Raw genomic sequence first — 22,727 nt, forward strand, 5'->3', positions numbered from 1 at the left:
AAACTAGATTAAAGACGCATCTCTTTGCATTAGCACACACATATAAAACACAAATGCTTTTGAAATCCAAATCCTATAATAGATTGTTAGTGAGCATTATTTAGGGTAACCATAGCCAGGAACACTTCCTTAAAGACATTATAATTTGAACGGCATCTGCGTTTATGTTAGCCTTTTTTTATTATTCCCATGGTTTCCATAATCCTGGACCAGGCCGTATCCTGAGCAGATGCTGTGGTGGTCATTGAGGAGCGGAGAGCATGAAACTGATTCCTGAAAGATTCCAGTGACCGACGCATCTCTGCATTGATCTCATGGGCCAGCCTGAACACCCACCGGTGACCTCTTCCACCTGCAGCTTCTCCATGATGGCGTTCTCCAGCCTCCGCCACCTGGACTGCAGCTCTGCACAAGACGTTTGGCCAGAGAGGAGAAATGGTCGTGCCCAACAGAGCCTGGTTTCTCTCAAGATTTTTTTCCATTCACTTTTGTCAATTGGTGAAGTTTGTTCCTTACAACTGGCTTGCTTTGTTTGGGACTTGTGGAGCTGCTCATCGATGGATTTGCTCTTCAGTGTTTGGACTTTCAGCAGTGAAAATGAAACCACGGAACTGAACTAAACTGAACTTCAACACTGAAAACTGGACTGACACAGACTTAATCTACTAGAACAGGGGTCACCAATCACGGTCCTTGAGGGCCGGTGTCCCTGCAAGGTTTAGCTCCAACTTGCCTCAACACACCTGCCTGATTGTTTCAAGAATACCCAGTAAGACCTTGATTAGCTTGTTTAGGTGTATTTGATTAGGGTTGGAGCTAAAATCTGCAGGACACCGGCCCTCCAGGAACAAGTTTGGTGACCCCTGTACTAGAACTTCTATGTGAAGCTGCTTTGATACAATCTACACTGTAAAAGCGCTATAGAAATAAGATGAACTGAATGGATGTAAATAGTCAGCCATCCTTTAACACACTGATGTTTGACATACTGAGATCTTGAGCAAAATGAAAGAGATGAGGACACTGGCTGGTTTATTAGTGTGGTTTGAAGAAGTTTGTCAGTTATGTTTGCTGGCATTCGACTCTTTACTACCGATACTGTCATATTGTCAGTTACAGTCCAAACCCAAAGGCCGTACAGTCTTCATAACGACTTAAAAAAACAAATACATTAAAGCCTGCTCAATAGATTTACACACAATACAAAATATGACCAAGTAACAAAAGAAATCATATCTGACAAGTCCTCTTCCAAGAGAAACGAAGCCACATTTATGTCTGTTTTATAAAAAATAAAACTCATTAAATTACAATAGCGCAGGCATTTTCCTAAATGTACCTGTCAAGGATGTCGGGAGAGCCATCGTGGGTTAACCAGAAGACAGAAAGTGTGGAGCTGAATGCTGAAATTAGGAAAAATCCCAACACTGTAAAGAAACACGTACCGTTTATAGAGGAAAAAGGGCAACTAATGCACGTCCTGTTAGCATTGTCACTTCTCCACCTCAAAACCACACTCGTTTGTTTTTGTGCACATTTCAGACCTGGATTCTTCTTGTAAATCTCAAGGCAGACACGCAAACACATGAAGAACATCTCCAGGTCACATTTCATCACTGAATCAAATGGAAATGTGAAATAAATAATATTGTGCATTAAGATTTGAACTTGTGACATTATTTTCATGACATCGAAGCACTTAAAAGTAAAAAGAAACACTATATTTAAAATGTAAGTATTCATATATGTGACCAATATCTGTTGTACTAAATTATTATGTTATAAAATAAAAAATAATGAGCATTACAATTAAATTTGGGAATTATAGCAAATGATAAAAGGCAGAAATGTGTATAACGGTCATTAAAATTATGACAAATTGCACTTTTTGCATTATGTATTATCATGCATTAAATGTATTTGTATTATTATGAGAATTTGGGTTTTTAAATGCACTAGAATCCATAAAATAAACACTGAAACTGATTAAAAAAATTATTTTACCAAATTATGTAAGAATTTAGATGTTATTTATGCTAAAACTTATGAAAATATTGTCACAAATAACACATTTTATCTTACACTATATCATTGAAAATGACCTGGACATTTCTTTATCATTTTGAGCTATGAAATAATTTGACCTTATTAAAACGACACACAACAGGCGTGATTTACCCAGCAAAAGGCATTGCGATGAATCGGTTATCCCATAAATGTACTAAATAGCTTACAGACATTTTGACTGACATTTTGAGAACGTGTAACAGTTGGATTTTGGTGCTATTCCTATGCTGTTATGTTTGATAATTGTGCTATTCATACTGATGATTAACAAACATGTGATGGTTAGCGACATTAAGTCTCCATCAACCTACAGAACAACACACACATGTTGGTTTTGGTGGTTTACGAGGACTCTTTGTAGGCGTAAAACTTCGTATACTGCAAAAAGAAAAAAAAAAAAAAAAAAAAGCTTATTATATGGCCCTACCCCAGCCCTAACCTAAACATCACATGAAACGTGGTCATTTATGAATCCAAAAGACCCCGTAAATATACATTTTTAATAGTTTTGAGTTACAAGGACACAAGGCATGTCCTTATAAACCACCTCAACATATTAATTCCTAGGTCATTGTAAAAAGACACTTATTATATGGCCTTACCCTAGCCCTAACCTAAACCCAACTCCACAGGAAACTTGTGACTAATTCAGAATCCAAAAAGATCACATTAAATATGACTTTTAACAATTCTGAATTACAAGGACACAATGCATGTCCTTATAAACAACCTCAACATTTTATTTCTGAGGTTATTGTAAAAAATAAAACATTTATTATATGGCCTTACCCGTGGCCAATTTTGAATCCAAAAATACTGGTTAAATATGACTTTTAACAATTTTTAATTACAAAGACACAAGGCATGTCCTTATAAACCATCTCAACATTTCAATTCCTATCTCATTGTAAAAAAAAAACAAAAAAAACCACCTTATTTTTTGGCCTTACCCTAGCCCTAACCTAAACCCAACCCTTACAGGAAACCTGTGGCCAATTTTTCATCCAAAATACCCATTGAATATAACTTCTAACAATTTTGAATTACAAGGACACAATGCATGTCCTTATAAACCACCTCAATATTTTAATTCCTAGGTCATTAAAAAAATCAATGTCCTCATAAACCACCAAAACCAGTACACACACCCACACACAAGTAAAAAACCCGACCATCAGTGCGTTTCAAACCAGAGAATATATGCACAGAAAGTAAAAAATAAAAGCATTTAGAGTGATGACACTAAGTTTTCTCCATTATTCTCAGATACGTCCTTTAAAAACAGCCTCCGTTAGTTCAGAATTATGCATGTTCTGTCAGTATAACATCGGTCGGATGTCCATTAAAGCGTCCCTGTCTCAGGCGGCCCATGAAGTGGTGCAAATCAAGCCCGTAGTGGTTGCTAATGAATAACGCATGTTCAAAAACGCCTGATGGTAATCGTTCGTTTCATAATAGTTCTCCCTTGGCTTCAAGGAAGACGAGTTCAAAGTAAAATTCTCCGCTATTTACAAGAAAGCTTTAATTCCCTTAGCGCTCCCAGAGAGTGAGAGAGATCGTCCCATGTCCGCCGGATGTCCCCCACGCTCCCGCTAAATGAATTTAAAACATTTGGTCTTGTCGTGGGGCAGCCGAGTCTTGAAGAGTACCGAGTCCACTCTGAACTGAGTGTATAACAGCGGCATGTATCCGTAGACTTTTACGAAGAAGTTGATGCACTTGTGACGCTCGTGGAAATGCGAATCATCGTGCGACAGAGCCTGCGGGCAGCCAGGACATCGGAAGGTCCAACGGGACGTCACCTGAGAGGGGACACGCCAGGGAAAAGGACACTTTATGAAGGAAATTCAGGCAGTTTCTCACACAATACGTCATGCACATTCAGAAGACTCTGAATATAGTGCATAAGCTGGATGCACTTATCCTTTATATGGCACATTCTTTTGGAAATAGCCTCATTTTTTAGGTTCACTAGGGTTAAACAGTTGAGGTTTACCACTTTTAAATTAATTCAACCAATTTCTGGGCCTGGCAGAAACTCTTTTAACATTTAAACACTGTGTCCTGACAATACAGGATTCCAGCAACAAGCAATTTGTCTGTCTGCACCAAAAGTGATCTAACATGACAGAAGCATTTAAATACCAGCCACTGCACTCTAAACAAAATGGAAGACTTTAATACATATTAAACCTCTTTAACATTATTAATAGGCTACTGAGTGACTTATGTTGTTGGCTTGCACTGAGGTCACAGTATTGACTTTCATCTACAAACCATCTGCTAGTTAATTTCAAGATCTGAAGTGAACTATCTGCTGCTGCTTTCAGTAGTATGGAAATAAATGTCATGTAAAATAGTAATTAAACTCACATTGGGAGCATTTAACACAGAATAAAGCCCATAATCAGTACCTGAGGTGATCATTGTCATAGTAATATATGCTGTTATTCAGCTGTGACGTCGCAGAAAGCTTTTTAATCCTTTTCTGTCACGGTGCTGTGTCTCATGTTGTTAGGAGATGGTGTTAGCTTAGCATAGATCATTGAATCAGATTAGACCATTAGCATGATGCTCAAATATGACCCAAGATTTTTGATAATTTTCCTATTTATAGCTTGAGGCTTCTGTACATACATTTTGTACGTAGGGGAACTGAAAAGTTGCTATTTTTAGGGCAATTGGGCTAGGAAGTATACTCTCGCTGGAGCAATGACATTACACAGCACCTGAAAATAATCCCTAGCTAGTTAACGTCCACTGTGACTATCTGCTTGCAAGGGGAGAGTGCTCTGGTGGTGCTATAGAACATGGTACAGCAACAAATATATATATAAATATATATATATAAATATATATAAATATATATATATATATATATATATATATATATATATATATATATATATATACACATACACACACACATACATACATATATATACATACATATATACATACATATACATACATATACATACACACACACATACATATATATATATATATATATATATATATATATATATATATATATATATATATATATATATATATATATATATATATATATATATATATATATATATATATATATACACACACATATACATATATACATATATATGTGTGCGTGTGTATGTGTGGACTTTGCATGTTCTCCCTGTGTTGGCGACGGGTTTCCTCCAGGTGCACCGGTTTCCCCTACAACTCTAAGACATGCTGTATAGGTGGATTGGGTAAGCTACATTTTCCATAGTGTATGTGTGTATGTCCTGGTCCTCCAGGTTGGGGGATGAACATTGGGCTAATGAATGACTCACCTCGTAAAATTAGATGTTACGAAACATCAACATGGTGTGGCTAATGTACCTAGCCATATCAGCTGTAAAAATAGCAACTTCTCAATTTCTGTTGGTCTTAGTACATCATGTAACTACAAAAGAGTTAAATAGAAGACTTTAAACAGGAAAATTATCAAAACTTTTTGGTCATTTTTGAGTTTGATGCTAATGGTCTAATCCGATTTAATGGTTTATGCTAGGCTAAGCTAAAAGTGCTCCAGCAAGACTCTGAGATTGGCTGAATGGATTCAAAATGGCTAAAACTCGACTTTTTAACTCTAGGGGAGTAGTAACTTTGTCCCCCCAAAAATGGAGTGTTCCTTTAAATACAGCCCTCAATCTAAAGACAGCAGACATTTCACCTTTAACTTCATATAGTTACATAGTATATAGTTAAATAGTACATATAGTATATAGTTCTTATATATAGTATATAGTTCGAAACTACATAATGTAACTACGAAAGTACAAACAAGAAGTACAAAAGTTAAATAGGAGACTTTAAACAGGAAAATTATTTAAACTTTTTGGTCATTTTTGAGTAAGATGCTAATGGTCTAATCTGATTCAATGATTTATGCTAAGCTAAGCTAAAAGTGCTCCCGCCAGACCCAGAGATCAGCTAAATGGATTAAAAAATGGTAAAACTCGACTCTTTAACTCTAGGGGAGTAGTAAAATTATTTCCCTCAAAAAAAAGGAGTGTTCCTTTAAATGCAGCCCTCAATCTAAAGACGGCGGACATATTACCTCTAACTTCATAACCCAATATGTTCTTGTAATAAATAAGAAAGAATTTGAATATGAACTATATTCCAAAATCATGTGAATTCTTCTCTTAAATCAATCTCTCTAAAGATCAACAAATTCACTTGAAAACCCAATATCAACTTGTAACAATGAATGTTACAAAGACTTATATAGCATGATAGAGTATTTATACAGCATAATATATAGCATAATTTGTATTATTTTGTCCTTTTTAATGCTTTGTTTGAAAGCAAATGAGCAGATTGTAGAAAAGTAGAGTTTAAAGCAACAGAAATACAAGTAAATTCCTTTACATTTTGGGTGAATCATTCATTTAGTCTGTTATCATTTGTTCTTGTGTTTTGTCTAAGTTTTGACTGAATTATTCCTTTAAATCTATCCCTCCATATAAACATGACAGACTTAAAAACTTCCCTGCTGAAAAATCCAGCTTAAACCAGCCTAAGCTGGTTGGCTGGTTTTAGCTGGTTGACCAGCCTGGTTTTAGAGGGGGTTTGGCCATGTCCAGGCTGGTCAGGCTGGAAAATGACCAGCTAAATAAAGCTAAAACCAGCCTGACCAGTCTGGTTTAAGCTGGACATAGCTGGTTTTAGCCTGAAAATGGCTGGAAACCAGCCTGTACATGGCCAAAACCCCTCTAAAACCAGGCTGGTCAACCAGCTAAAACCAGCCAAGCAGCCTAGGCTGGTTTAAGCTGTTTTTTCAGTTGGGTCATAATCCAATAATAACCTTGTAATGAAGAATTCAGAATTAGATTACAAAAAAGAATGCAAAAACCCCGAAAATAGTGCATAATTTCAATGTTTTATCCCTTTTAAAGAATCATTTGTATGGCATTGAGAAGTCTGTAGACCAGTGATGCCCAAACTAAAAAAAAAAAGTTGTCCCTTAAATTGGTCATTTGAAAGTTGGAGAATACCTTTAACATTGACTTTCATTTCTATTTTAATGTAACTGTTTTATTGTTGAGCTACAAAAACGCAAACTGAAATTAAATGTTTCAATTTAATGTAAACAAATCAGATTTATTAAAAATGTACATATACTGTCACTTAACGAATAGGAGAAAGCAGAAGACATCAGCAAGCAAATCAAGGCAAAGGCAGGTTCAGCATGACTAGTGTATTCGACATTGAACTCCAGTGTTTTATAAATGGATTTTTTTTATGGTTTTATTGTAGTAAGTTTGTTAAATTAATATAAATGTTAAAAATATATACGTTAGCAAATACGGTTGAAGTTTCTTTCCCCATGGCAACTTTAATGTAACACAGTTTGCTATATTTACCTTCAGCCCACAGCTCTCAATCAAGTTTAGATTTGGGCCCTTCATTAGAAAGAGTTGGGACGAAAACAAGCTCTCACACCATTAGAATGAGTACCTTGATATACATTTTGAGTCAATTATTGCTTTAACTCAATCTCTCCGTCTAAAGGTGAGAGATTTATTAGCTTCATAACACAGTATCATCTTACACAGTATCATCTTATACAGAATATAGATTTGGAATACATTATAGATTACAAAAACTTCCATTAATTCAATCCTTCCATCAAAAGATGACAGACTTATTAACTCCATAACACAATATCATCTCTTTCATTTGTGCCGCCTGCTTGCCTATTTCAATCTAGGCGGCTCTTCTGCGACAACAAAACCAGTGTAATTGATTTGTCTAATCCACCGGGACAGCATCAGCCAGTGTGCATGTGTGTGTGTACACCGGTGAAATCCTCTAACTAATAACGCCAGAGAAAATCCATCAAATTTCATTATAACGTTAATTCACAGGCCGTCCCGATGCTTCAGTCAATGGACTTCAGAACATCAAAAGCTTGTTAAAGCTTACTGAAATCCCACTGAATAATCCTGCTGAAATCAATTCTATTGTAAAACACACAACTGGAAGAAATGTTTTCCCAGACTCAACTCTGGACACTTCCTAGATATTGAACTGTTACTTATTATGCAGAAAAACGGCAAACATTTCACTTGCAAATGCAGTTGGTTGCTGAATGTTCTATAACGTTTTTAAAATCAGTTTAAGATGCAAAATATGAAACTAATTCATGGTTGACCCTTAAATCTATAACAATTTAATCAAATATATTTTTATACAAGTAAAAAAAGTGTATTTGATGAATATTAAGCACATATACAATTTCTTATTGTCATTTCAGACAGATTCTGACTGTACATTTAAATTTGTAGATGCTGTATACTGTATCCATACAAAGACGACGTATTTCATATATTTGTAATTATTATATATAAATTATTATTATTTAAAATATTTTTAGGGGTTTTTCACCTTTATTATGATAGGACAGTAGAGATTTCAGACAGGAAAGCATTGGGAGCAGAGAGAGGGGAAGGATCGGCAAAGGACCTCAAGCCGGGAATCGAACTCGGGTCGCCGTGAGGACGTCAGCGCTATATGTCGGCGCACAATACCACTAGGCTATTGGCGCTGATATATATAAAATTTTATAATTATTATTATAATTTAACTTTATTCTATGTATTCTAAATTCATTCATTCATTCATTCATTTTCTTTTCGGCGTAGTCCTTTTATTAATCTGGGGTTGCCACAGCGGAATGAACTGACAACTTATCCAGCATATGTTTTTACGCAGCAGATGCCCTTCCAGCTGCAACCCATCACTGGGAAACACCCATACAGACAGACATTCACACACATACACCAAGCACTTGGCTTATCCAATTCACCTATAGCACATGTCTTTGGAGTTGTGGGGAAAACCAGAGAACCCGGAGGAAACCCACGCCAACACGGGGAGAACATGCAAACTCCACACAGAAATGCCAACTGACCCAGCCAAGGCTTGAACCAGCGACCTTCTTGCAGTGAGGCAATCGTGCTACCCATTGCACCACTGTGAGGCCCTAATTCTAAATTAATTGAATAATAATTTAATTTAGAAATAATAATTTAGGAGGAAAAGTAAATGTTTTAAAAATGCTATATATATATATATATAGATTATTAGGGGTGTCAATCTACACTGGTTTCATAAAGACCTGCTTAAGACTTCTCAATGAACCAGGATTACCAAGAATGACCAGAACTGATTACAGTAACTTCTTCTCAGATTAGCATCATTGACTCAAATAGCATGACTGAGCAACAAACTCGATTCACACAAGTTTTAAATGACAAGAGCATCATCGTGTACCATCGTGTACTGACCTTGATTGGGGGTTTGCGAGTGATATGCGACACCAGGAAGTTCATGGCGATATCCTCACAGTTGATGTACTCGTCCACCATATCTCGTATGGCTCGAGGCATGACGTAGGAATAGAGATACGCGTAATACTGAGGAGATGAAGAAATTGTGAATTATAATTTTTAATTATATGCATAAAAAAAAAATCACTTGAAATGAACCATTAGAACTGGAACTGGAAAAAACTGACATTGCAATGTTTTGTCCTCCTGCTATAAAAATTTTGCGATATGAATACAATTTCACAAGATGACTTAATTTATATAGCAACATTAATCTCAGAAAAACTAAATATTGCAACGTTCATGTTTTCCAATATCATGCAGCCCTAAATGAAACACATTGTTATGTTAGCTTATCCATCTGGAAAGTCTTGCCTTGGAAAGCAATATAGCAACACAGGTTTTCAACCAACCGAACCAAGTCCTGGCCAGATTACCTGAGGTTACTTGGGTAAAACTACAGAAGCTCAGAGTCTATTTTTGACATAATCGTGCTCTGGAAGTGTGAAAGTGGTCACAGCTTTACCTTGTGGAAGAAGGCCGCACCCGTCAGCACCATGGAGAGCTCGCAGGAGTAGTTGGAGTTGTAGAGCCAAGATTGGTGATTTAAATCCCAGGCGTGAAACCTTCCCGGGAAGCCCACGATCCGGTCTCTGGCCTCCCTCCACACCCTGAGCACAGAGAAAGAAAAAGACCAAAGTGAAGGATCAGTGGTCATTATAATACTCATTAGAGCTGCTTTATTTTGGCCATAATTGTAATCATTATTATTTAAAACGATTACCAGTGGGCCAAATCGTTTATATATAGTATACTTTATAGTTTATTATGATAGTACACCAATACATTTGAAAGATCATTAAATTTCACAATTCTTAATACTGAAGCAGAAACTAAAAAAGTTTTCACAATTATGGAAAGGAAATGAATCCAATGGAGTCACTGGGTTCTGGGTTTTTTCAGTAGAAGTCATCATAGTTGGGTAAAGTTAGAGCACAGTGAATGGAAGAGTACAACAAATATTTTTTTACAGTCCTATTTGCTGAAATAATTTTTAAAAAATCTCTACGATGGTGTTATCAAGACTTTCAGAACAAGGAAAAAAATTGTGTGAGACTGATATCAGCAGCCAGAAGAGAGATTAACGCCAAATTTACTGTCCTGCTCCCATAGAGGCAGCATTACAAACACCTTGCACAAGCGGTAATTTGCTTTTTGTAATTTGATGCAAAGGTGATATAATACATATATAAATGGCTATAAATGTACATACGTTTTTAAAAATTCTAAATAATAGAAACTTTCAAGGATTAAAGACTATGATGACCGTTAAACACGTTAACAGTGAAAGGGGTCCACAGAATAAAAATATAATAATGAAACAAAACTCTGCTTTAAGCATTTTTACCGTGGGAATTAAACTTGATTTGTTTGTCACTAAAGCTACAAAAGTCATCAGTTATTAACGTCTACACTTTCCCCAACCCTAAACCCAACCATCATCGTTATTAACGTCTACACCTTCCCCAACTCTGAGCCCAACCATCACAGTTATTAACGTCTACACTTTCCCCAACCCTAAACCCAACCATCATCGTTATTAACGTCTACACCTTCCCCAACTCTGAGCCCAACCATCACAGTTATTAACGTCTACACCTTCCCCAACCCTAAACCAAGCCATCATTGTTATTAACTTCTACACCTTCCCCAACCCTAAACCCAACCATCAGTTATTAACGTCAACACCTTCCCCAACCATCACAGTTATTAATGTCTACACCTTCCCCAACCATCACAGTTATAAATGTCTACACCTTCCCCAACCATCACAGTTATAAATGTCTACACCTTCCCCAACCATCACAGTTATTAATGTCTACACCTTCCCCAACCATCACAGTTATTAATGTCTACACCTTCCCCAACCATCAGTTATTAACGTCAACACCTTCCCCAACCATCACAGTTATTAATGTCTACACCTTCCCCAACCATCACAGTTATTAATGTCTACACCTTCCCCAACCATCAGTTATTAACGTCAACACCTTCCCCAACCATCACAGTTATTAATGTCTACACCTTCCCCAACCATCACAGTTATAAATGTCTACACCTTCCCCAACCATCACAGTTATAAATGTCTACACCTTCCCCAACCATCACAGTTATTAATGTCTACACCTTCCCCAACCATCACAGTTATTAATGTCTACACCTACCCCAACCATCAGTTATTAACGTCAACACCTTCCCCAACCATCACAGTTATTAATGTCTACACCTTCCCCAACCATCACAGTTATAAATGTCTACACCTTCCCCAACCATCACAGTTATAAATGTCTACACCTTCCCCAACCATCACAGTTATTAATGTCTACACCTTCCCCAACCATCACAGTTATTAATGTCTACACCTTCCCCAACCATCAGTTATTAATGTCTACACCTTCCCCAACCATCACAGTTATTAATGTCTACACCTTCCCCAACCATCACAGTTATTAATGTCTACAACTTCCCCAACCATCAGTTATTAATGTCTACAACTTCCCCAACCATCAGTTATTAATGTCTACAACTTCCCCAACCATCAGTTATTAATGTCTACAACCAGAGATGTATAAAGTACTAGAGACCCAGACTTCAGTAAAAGTACAAGTACTCTATCAAAAAGTGACTTGAGTAGAAGTAAAAGTGCTGTTTAAGCACCATACTTAAGTGGAAGTACTAAAGTATTCAACATTTTTTGTACTTAAGTATTGCAAGTAGTTTATTTCAAAATTTACTACTCAAGTACTGAAAGTAAAAGTACAAGTATTGTGTAATGTAGTTATTAAAGAATGCAGTCAAAAGACATCATATTGTTTTGTTTATTTTAAATCTCTTTTTTGGGGGCACGTCATTAAGCAGAACGAAAAGAAACATGACTTGCAATACTGTTTTTCTCTCACGCTTGAACCACAGATCTGACAGATTATAACAGCTTTAACACACACCTTTCAAAGTTGTGTGTCACAAAAACAGTCCATAATCCACTCAAAATGCTATTGAAACCCATTTTCAGAGCACAATTTACTGGTTGTAAACGCTGTAAACGAACGGTCTAATTCACTTGATTTTGATTTTATTGTAAAAAAAAGAAAACGTGTATATTACTGTGTTAAATGAAAATCTGAAATATTTTATGGCTTATGGCTATGATTTAGTATTCAAAAATGTTTCATTTTGATTATGTTTTAATTAAATTGGTCTTAAACTTCATATTTTTCATATTTTTCTAGTATATTTATTCATTCTGGTACTTTTACCATAAACCAACATCTCAACCATTTGGTAGAGGCTGATATTTTAGAAATTATGGGATGTGTTGGGGGAAAATGTATTGATTGTGTTAACTAGCGACATTAGGAGTTAAGAAATGCAATAAATAAAAAAATTCTATTGGTTTTTTTCTTGGTGAGACAGTTAAATGGTTACTTGTAATACAATTGTGTCCTTTAATACAGCATTAATATATATGAACTGTAATCTTAATTTGACCCGCTCAAAGAAAACACTCTTTTTGAATGTATCAAACAAAACTCATGCACAGAAGACAGCATGAGCATTTATAGCAAATAAACTAATGTAAATATTCACCCGCCTGCTTTTTAAACGCTGACAGGCGAGGTCTTACACCCCTTTGACTGGTTATTGTCTTCACCTTCTCAACAGAAAGGGCCGCTATCGGCTTTAGAAATGAAAGCGTTGTTCACTGATGGCGGGAAGAACAGCCGCGGTTACAGTCTATGTATGTATAATACGCGGTTATCACAGGTAATCTATAATAGACACAGTGGAGAAAACTTGCACCTCCTACACGCCCAGGTCTGGATCCACAAGTATCGCTTTAACAGCCAAGAGGAGATGAACAGTTGAGTCTCACAACATTTCTCTGTAGTAGTGAAATAGCGGCTCGTGTGCTGTGCCGCCTTCACTCGCCCTCGCGCCTCCGTCCTTCGCCATAGTATTGCGACACCGCACATAGGAGATAAATGACGTCAGTACGTAATAACCCGTTATGATCTATTACTGAACCGATATCGACCATTTTGACACCTCTAGTAACGAGTAACGATGCAGCTCATAAAAAATCTATCGGAGTAAAAGTATTAAACTCATCGAAAATATGTACTTAAGTAAAAGTGGAAGTAGGAGAAAAAAACAATACTCCAGTAAAGTACAGATACTGCCTTTTAGTACTTAAGTACAGTAGTGAAGTAGTTCTACTTTGTTACTATACATCTCTGTCTACAACTTCCCCAACCATCAGTTATTAATGTCTACAACTTCCCCAACCATCAGTTATTAATGTCTACAACTTCCCCAACCATCACAGTTATTAATGTCTACACCTTCCCCAACCATCACAGTTATTAATGTCTACACCTTCCCCAACCATCACAGTTATTAATGTCTACACCTTCCCCAACCCTACACCAAACCATCATTGCCACATTAGATCATTATGATAGCATAATGTATGCTTTCAGTGATTTCCTGAAAATAAATACCAAAAAATAACACAACTGGAACAATTACAGCAGTCGCGATCGTCGATCTCACATGAAGCAAGAGATCGTGATGACATCTGATGACGTGTGCAGGTGCTGTCCCAATTCTTAGGTGTAAATTTTGAAGCCCTTCCCCTAAACCAAACCATCATCATTATTAACATATACCTTCCCCAACCCTAAACCCAACCATCACAGTTATTAACGTCTACACCTTCCCCAACCCTAAACCAAACCATCATCGTTATTAATGTCTACACCTTGCAAACCTTAAACCAAACTATCACAGTTATTATTGTCTACACCTTCCCCAACCCTAAACCCAACCATCACAGTTATTAACGTCTACACCTTCCCCAACCCTAAACCAAACCATCATCATTATTAACGTCTACACCTTCCCCAACCCTAAACCAAACCATCACAGTTATTAACGTCTACACCTTCCCCAACCCAAAACCCAACCATCACAGTTATTAACGTCTACACCTTCCCCAACCCTAAACCAAACCATTATCGTTATTAACGTCTACACCTTCCCCAACCCTAAACCCAACCATCACAGTTATTAACGTCTACACCTTCCCCAACCCTAAACCCAACCATCAGTTATTAACGTCTACACCTTCCCCAACCCTAAACCCAACCATCACAGTTATTAACGTCTACACCTTCCCCAACCCTAAACCCAACCATCATCGTTATTAACGTCTACACCTTGCAAACCTTAAACCAAACTATCACAGTTATTAATGTCTACACCTTCCCCAACCCTAAACCCAACCATCACAGTTATTAATGTCTACACCTTCCCACACCTAAACCCAACCATCATAGTTATTAACATCTTCACCTACCCCAACCTTAAACTCAACCATCACAGTAATTAACGTACAGTTTTGAGCTCTGAATCTTACAGGATGTTTGTTTTTATAGTATTGTGACTTGTATTGTGACTTTACTGTAATAGGCTGAAGGGAGATGAGCTCAAAACATTTTGGACTTTGTTTAAACCTGAATTTTGTATTGTTCACGTGTGACAAAAACACAGCAGTTGTATTATTATAACAACTGTAAACCTGACTTTCGCAGCAAGAAAAGATCCAATAACATTTTACTACATTTTAAAGGATACATAAGAATAATGAAACCAATTCAGACCAATTCTACAACATTTATAAATCCATTATAGGGCAATATCAGTGTTCAACAAATAAAGATCACCGACTTGACTATTTTTACCCCAAAAACAAACAGATCCAGACAAACACACCAAGCTCCACCAAAATCAAATCTCCCATCATGTCATCTTGCCAACGTCTGAACCTGCAAGCACTGTAAACACTGAGGTACACAGGAGGGAAAGACAAGTTTTATCAGATCAGATGCTTCCAATTCCACAAACTAAAAACTGAATTTGCAGCTGTTGGTTTAAACTCTCACCGTCACATGACTGACTGCATAAACCCTCAAGGAACACATGACAACTGCTCAGAAACATTTAAATTGGCATACAGATGTGCAAATTAAAAAACCTGATACTCTTAATATGTACAGACGGAGGTGAAAATACAGATCATCTGTCCAACAGAAATATTTAGCTTTTCTTGCTTCATAAATCTGAATTTATTATTTCTAAACATACTTCAGCCCAAAGCAGTGACATCATGGGAGGTTCTGTTTTCATTAAAAATGTTTCACATTCTTTTCTGATAATATAAAGGATAGAAATGAAACAGCATAACACTGTAAAAGGAGCAAAAATACTAGAGCCATAGTATCACAGGCACTATTCTATATAAAAGATGATCTTTTAAACATATGAGCAGACAAACTTAGTACAGTTTGCAATTTTAGATAATATTCAGTGTATGTATATTGGCTCTAGGAGTCAAACAACAAAAAATAAGGTCAAGAATCTTGATGTGACTCTGGAGTCAGATCTGAGTTTCAGTAGTCACATCAAAGCAGTAACTATGTCGGAATACTATCCTCTCAAAACATTGCAAGAATTAGATGCTTTGTCTCCAGTGAGGATTTAGAGAAACTTGTTCATGCTTTTATCAGCAGCAGGGTGGATTACTGTAATGGACTCCTCATTGGCCTTCCCAAAAAGAACGGTTGCAGCTCATCCAGTACACTGCTGCCAGGATTCTGATTAGAACCATAAAATCAGAGCACATCACACCTGTCCTCAGGTCTTTACACTGGCTCCCAGTTACATTCAGAATAGATTTTAAAGTATTATTACTTGCCTATAAATCACTAAATGGCCTACGACCTCAATAAATTACAGATATGCTCACTGAATACAAACCTAGCAGATCCCTCAGATCATTAGGATCAAGTAAATTAGAAATCCCAGAAGTTCAGTCAAAGCTGTCAGTAACTACGCCCCCGCTGCTGGAATCAGCTTCCAGAAATGATCAGATGTGCTCCAACATTCGGTACATTCAAATCAAGACTTAAAACACACCTGTTTAGCTGTGCCTTTACTGAATGAGCACTGTGCTACGTCCTACAGATCGCACTATTATGTCTGTCTTTTCTTTTTCATTCCTTTAAAACCTGTTTTAACACATTTTAATCTGTTTTTAATCATTTTAGTTGGTTTTTTCTTATTTTTTTTATTCTTGTTTATGTAAAGCACTTTTAATTACCATTGTGTATGAAATGTGCTTTATAAGTAAACTTGCCTTGCCAATACACTGACTCGGAAATATTTGCTTTGAGAAAAAAAAACCTACCATTCAAATCTATGCTAAAATCTTGCTTCACCCCAAAAAAAAAAAAAAAAAAACAACTTACCTGAAGCCAAACATGATTTCATCATGGCGAAGATGGGCATCATCATCTATAGACAAAATCGCCTCAGTCTCGATTGCATCCCAAGGAAGGAAGCGATTGTTTAAGCTGTTCTTCCCGGTGCGTACCACCTGCAGAGAAAAGGCCATCTGTTGAGTCATTACGCCATATTGTGAACAACATGCCATTACAAAAAGATTTCACTGGGTCTGCCAATTACATAAAGCCTTATGAATCCAAAATACACCAAATCAAAACATATGACTAGTTTTGAAAACCAAATAAAGCTTCTAGTTCTAACAAACTTTGCGACCCTCATTCCATAATTAAAGATACTCAATTTTCAAGTTCCAGGCTACTTCTCAAAGAAAGAAGACAGTAAGAAACTTGGGGTACTTCAGCATTCTATTTGGGTTTTCATTTCAAAGTATAACCTTTCTATGGGACTAATACAGCACTGTTTCCTTTAATATCACCAGAACTAATTTGGCTTGCTGCCTAGAGACATGAAAGCTACGCTTCAAAGACAGCAGAGAGAGCAGACCAAATCTACAGCAGAATGCAATGCTTGGGAGGTTCTATCATATTTAAGCCTTCGAGAATTCCAGCTAATAACAAGCTTAACAAGATTTCTTTTTTTCTTCAGCAAGTGGTGCCTGGCTGTGCAAAACCTGCCACTGTGATGCTAGGCTGCAATAGTTCATACAAAAATGAAATGTCACCATTTACTCATCTTTTACTTGCTCCAAACTTGTTTGAGATTGTATTTCTTTGGTTGAACACAAAAGAAGCTATTTTGAAGAAAGCTGAAAACATAGACTTTCATAGCATTCATTTTTCCATCTATGGTATTTTGGTGAACTGTCTTTAATAGGGTGTTGCTTTTAAGCTCAGTAAAAATAAATCATAATGATAAATACAATTAAAAAAGAATACTATAAGCTTACCACAATAGGCAGACCAATATCTGGCCAAATGAGATCATCAGATGGTGGTTTGGGGGAATTCCACACCACTACCACTTTGTTGAGATAAGGAAGGCCATTTAGTCTCTCCAGTGAGTTCATAAGAACCTCCTCTCGTTCATAAGTAAGCATGACCACAGTGAACTGCTCCCGTGGGACGTTACCACCAAGAGCGGCCTGGAACTCTTTACCAGATCCACCAGAACCTCCACCGATTGGGCGGAAACCAGTTCCTGACCCCAAAAACTTGGCCTCTGAGGGAAGTACAGGGTCCAGGGGAGTATGTGGGAATAAGTGGAAAGGGCCGGGTGCACGATTCCAGGTGCGGTAGACATCAGCAGCTGTGTAGGTGAAGTTGCGCAAGAAACGTGGTGAAGCGTAAGGAGGCTCTACTTCAACAGGCCCAAGATCTAAGTCACCATTGTCTGCCAGGTTAGCATCGGTCCCTGCCAACTTTCCAGCTTTGTGAGGAATCTCCTGAGCAGGTTCCTCACGTATGGGTGCTGCTGGGATCTGGATGTTGGTGCGCACACTAGCCAGAATGGTATTGAAGATGCTTTCAGAGGTGGAGAAATAGGTCTCCCAAAGAAACCGTCCTTGTCGTCGCATAGCAAGAAGATCATTGTCTGAGATGCTACGCAAGAGAAAGTGCAGTTCCGTAATGCGAGGTTTTGGCACCATTATGACTGCCTCACTCCAGCGTATGAGATGATGGTAGGGCAATTTTGAGTGGTCACCAAGTACCACAGGTATTGCCCCAACTTCCAAAGCCTCAAAAAGTCTCATGCTACAGCCAGCAGATGCCACCAGCTGGCCATCACCTGGAGATATTACCAAGGCAAATGTAGAGACTTTGAGTACCTCTAAACGATCTTCACGCTTGCCACACAATGCCCACTCTGTTGGTAAACTTGGCTTGGCTTGATTCTTGCAAGTAAACTCCAAAAGAACCTGGTCTAGGTGACTGTCCTGTACAGCTTTAAGTGTGCCAATGATTCGATCGTCATAGTCTGCTGGTGGATCACTTTCCATTTCCTCTTCAAAGGATTGTGGAGGGGCTTCAAGCAAACTGCTTCTTAAAGACTCAACTTTTTCTCCCTGAAAGGTAAAGAGGTACTTCCTCTTAACTGGGACTTGCGGAGGCACCTCCAAGAAGTTAGGCTCAGACAGAGCATGGACTAGAGGAGACACCACCAAGTCAAAACCTTCTCTATACTGTCGTTCAAAAAAGGTAGACTGTGCCACTGCTGCTCGTCCTGTGCTCACATTGTAGAGGAAGTTCTGTGTCAGAGAATTTATGGAAAGGTGTACAAGCAGGTGGTTGTGACCATCCGACCTCCAATACGGCAAAGCCTTAAGTTGTTTTTCAAGGTCTGAAGGTAAAGCAGGCAGGGAGGAGGGTGATTCTTGTATTTCCCCAACAAGAACTATGTACAGACAAGCAATGTTTGGATTATCGGTCACATATACACTGCTTTTGACAGATGACGCAAAAGCTTGTTTGACAAGAGGGTCCAACTTTTCACCCCAAGGGTATGATCCTGTGTCATAAACATAGACAGGGAAGCCAGATGTAAGAGGACATCTAGCGTAATCAAAACAAGAATGCAATCGACAGCTTTGGGATGACTTTGGAGGAGGGTAACCAGGATCATCCTTGTCTGGTAAAAGTCTTACTGGCAATGACAATTTTGGCTGGTTTTGTGCCATAAGTTCCTTGTAAGAGTGCTCCGTCTGGCTGATGACATTTTTGAGTTGTAGCAAATCCTGTTTGGCACTGTCGATACTACGTTTGCAGGCCTCGATGCGTAGGTTAAGTCGGGCTATCTCGCCATTGAGCTCTTGACGCTTTGCCTCAAGCTGAAGTAGCTCTTCACTGACAGATTCCCGTATACGACAAAGGTCTTGCACATGCTTCGCTTCACACAACTCTCCTCCAGGTCTTGGGCCAAAGATTCGCTTATCTGGTCCTCCTGCTTCATCTATTGTGGTGAGGTAGTAATGTGCAATGAGAGGGAAGAAGACCAGGATGAAGAAGAGCATGAAACTGAGCCAGGTGAGCCGTACTCGCCTCAGTACCCATGGCTGGCCACCGTTCCCAACGATGCCTCCGTTTCGCTGCATTGTACAACTATCACTCTCCTCCGAACGAAATATGTGAATGCAGCTGTTTAGGAGATTCAGCTGCCATAATGCAACCTCATCTGTGCTGTACACAGTTTGAGTTTTACCCCTTGTTGGAGCTCTTGATGTATGTGATTTGTTTTAACTGGGACTTTGAATAAAAGGAAATTTCATCTTTCTTGTTACAAAATATTATCGTCCTGAAATGATACGTTTTTCCGTGTTATATAATATTTGTTGAAATTGAAACTACCCAAGAGATGAGGGAGAGTCCCAGAAAACAGTATAAAATGAGTGCCCTTGATGGAGATCAGCAAAGGAGGCATGGCTGATCTGCATTTTCCTTTGAGACGTCATACTCCAGTCATTCTTTTAGCTGAAATTCATGAATTGGCCACAGTGCGCTGTATTCTCCTGAAGATGCTGCATGCCATCCACTAGCATCCAATCTATAAAACAGAAAGCAAGAGTCAGTTATTTGCACAAAGCAAGTTTTTCAAAGACATTCCTGGGTTATCTGATATGACTGGTGGTAAAGGAAATCTGCATTATTCACTTCGATATAAAATTAATATGACAGATGTGTTTATCATTATTCTGAAGACAGATCAATCTTCATCAAGTGCAAAGCTTGAAACAGATTGCACACAAGTACACGAGTGCAGACACTTATATCTATGCATTCCAGAGCTGTGGTGAAACAATATTCAGGAAATTAATTCTGCATTGATTCTGAGATTGTCAAAATACATTGCAATTCTCGCTTGAGTAGATTCTGAACTTAGTTTTAAGATGGTGCTCTAGGCTTTACAAACAGTTATACTTGAATCCATTTCCTTTCAAACATCACTTGAACTTAAAGGACATCTATTTTACCCCTTTTTGAGATTTAAGGCAAGTCTTTTGTATCTTCAGAGTGTGTCTGTAAAGTTTCCGCTCAAAACACACATCAGATTATTTATTTTACCTTTCAGAACATTAGAATTTTCTGCTCTAAACACAATGTAGCTGCTTTTGTTGCCCGTGACTTTAATGCTGGTTCTCCCCACTTACTGTTCCCACGTGCCAGTCAGAGTGTGCATCAATCTCCGCCTCGGCTGCGTCAGATAATCAGCACAGTGACAGACATGAAGGAAGCAGATCTCAAGTAATGTGTGAGATATACTACAGTAAGAACTTTCCCAATGAGTATTATTTGATGTATTTGTTATGGAGTTACAACAATGAGTCACACACAATTACATTTGCACTGTTTTTGCACACAAATGTGATCAAATACACGTTACTATCCACTGCTGTATGGATATCCATTATGTTAATGTACAAAATAAGCCTGATTTAATGTCCATAAATTGGGATTGAAGTGTCATCTTTTATAATTGTACAGACATGCGGCTGTGCTGATAGAGACAGTAAAATCGATGTAATTAATTATAAACACACACTGTTTAAAAAAGTTTTAAACTTGTAAAACTCATTCTTGACCACATTTGATGATGATTGATGATCACAGAGAGCTGAACAGATCTTTTAATCCCAATTGCTTTGCGCACGTCTTATCTTGTCGATATGATTATGCACGTGGTGGGCGGGGAAACCACAATCCTATGTCACATTGAGGTCGGCCTCAAAATGGGAGGGATTTGGATCCTGTTTTAACATCAAGACATTTCAAAAAAAGAGACTTAGTGTCTTTATATCACTCCAATATGGCTGTGGACACACTATACCCATTCCTGTCCAAACAGCTTACAAAAGATGGTTTTCATCATCGATGCTCTTTAAAATAATCAGAAATAAAGTTAAAAAGCATATTTAAGCAAGTGTTGATAGTGAGCCGTGTTTACATCAATCTAATGACATAAAAGCCAACTTTGTTGATTTGAAGCACTATTCCCATTGGCCATTTGAGTGCATGGTTAAAAACTAGCCTAGAGCATCAACTCTCGTTAAAACATGCCTAGAGCGCCATCTGCTGTTAAAAACTAGCCTAGAGTGCCATATGCTGTTAAAAACTAGCCTAGAGTGCCATCTGCTGTTAAAAACATGCCTAGAGCGCCATCTGCTGTTAAAAACTAGCCTAGAGTGCCATATGCTGTTAAAAACTAGCCTAGAGCGCCATCTGCTGTTAAAAAAAAATAACCTAGAGCGCCATCAGCTGTTAAAATCTAGCCAAGAGCCCATCAGATGTTAAAAACTAAACTCAAATTCATTTATAGTGGGAATAGCGATGCACTTTGACAATCTCTTTGACAACATTTGTCAAAGATGTATTTGCCACATCCCTAATGCATTCCCCTAAAAAATACTTCCCTTGACTATTGTGTCTGTAAAAATATATATCTACTATAAAATTATACATTTATAATGTGTCGGCCAAGCATTTATGCCTGCATTTGTTTAGAAACTCTCTAGTCAAATCACGATTCTAATTAGCAATTACAATATGCAATTGGCAAGAGATGTCTTTTGCACATGACGCACACGCACACACACACACACACACACGAAAACAGTTCACACCCATTTATTACATAGGAAACCAACTGGCAGTGCTCAGAATGACCTCACAGGCTTGTCTTATTCACTGAACACATTATCTGGTATGCTGACAGCTAGCTCCAAGCATTAGCAGCTGTTCTAAAACAAACCCACAGAGCAAACACTCCATAAGGCATGTGTACAGGGAAAAAAAGACATGTGAATCGCCTCTAGTGACCGTCACTGCTAGATGTGCCCAATGCAGCCATCAGTAAAAGCCACGCAAGATTTCAGAGAGCTTCATTATGTCTGGATGAGAGGACATAGAGGGATAATTTCGCCTTTAATGGAAC

At 37.9% G+C, this 22,727-nt stretch overlaps 1 protein-coding gene across 1 annotated transcript in view; it reads right to left on the reverse strand.

Moving 5' to 3' along the window:
- Positions 1 to 1,006: 1,006 nt before the first annotated feature.
- Positions 1,007 to 22,727, reverse strand: part of extl3 (exostosin-like glycosyltransferase 3) — a 57,213-nt gene continuing 35,492 nt past the window's right edge. Inside the window, exons 2-6 of the mRNA XM_056481225.1 lie at positions 17,752 to 20,342; positions 16,808 to 16,935; positions 9,964 to 10,108; positions 9,396 to 9,524; positions 1,007 to 3,869 (exon numbers count right to left, since the gene is read on the reverse strand). Of these exons, the coding sequence (XP_056337200.1) occupies positions 3,660 to 3,869; positions 9,396 to 9,524; positions 9,964 to 10,108; positions 16,808 to 16,935; positions 17,752 to 19,893 (2,754 nt within the window). The 5' untranslated portion in view covers positions 19,894 to 20,342 and the 3' untranslated portion in view covers positions 1,007 to 3,659. The remainder of the gene's footprint in view (positions 3,870 to 9,395; positions 9,525 to 9,963; positions 10,109 to 16,807; positions 16,936 to 17,751; positions 20,343 to 22,727) is intronic.

The sequence above is a fragment of the Danio aesculapii genome, chromosome 20, assembly GCF_903798145.1.
Source record: "Danio aesculapii chromosome 20, fDanAes4.1, whole genome shotgun sequence".
Lineage (NCBI taxonomy): Eukaryota > Metazoa > Chordata > Actinopteri > Cypriniformes > Danionidae > Danio > Danio aesculapii.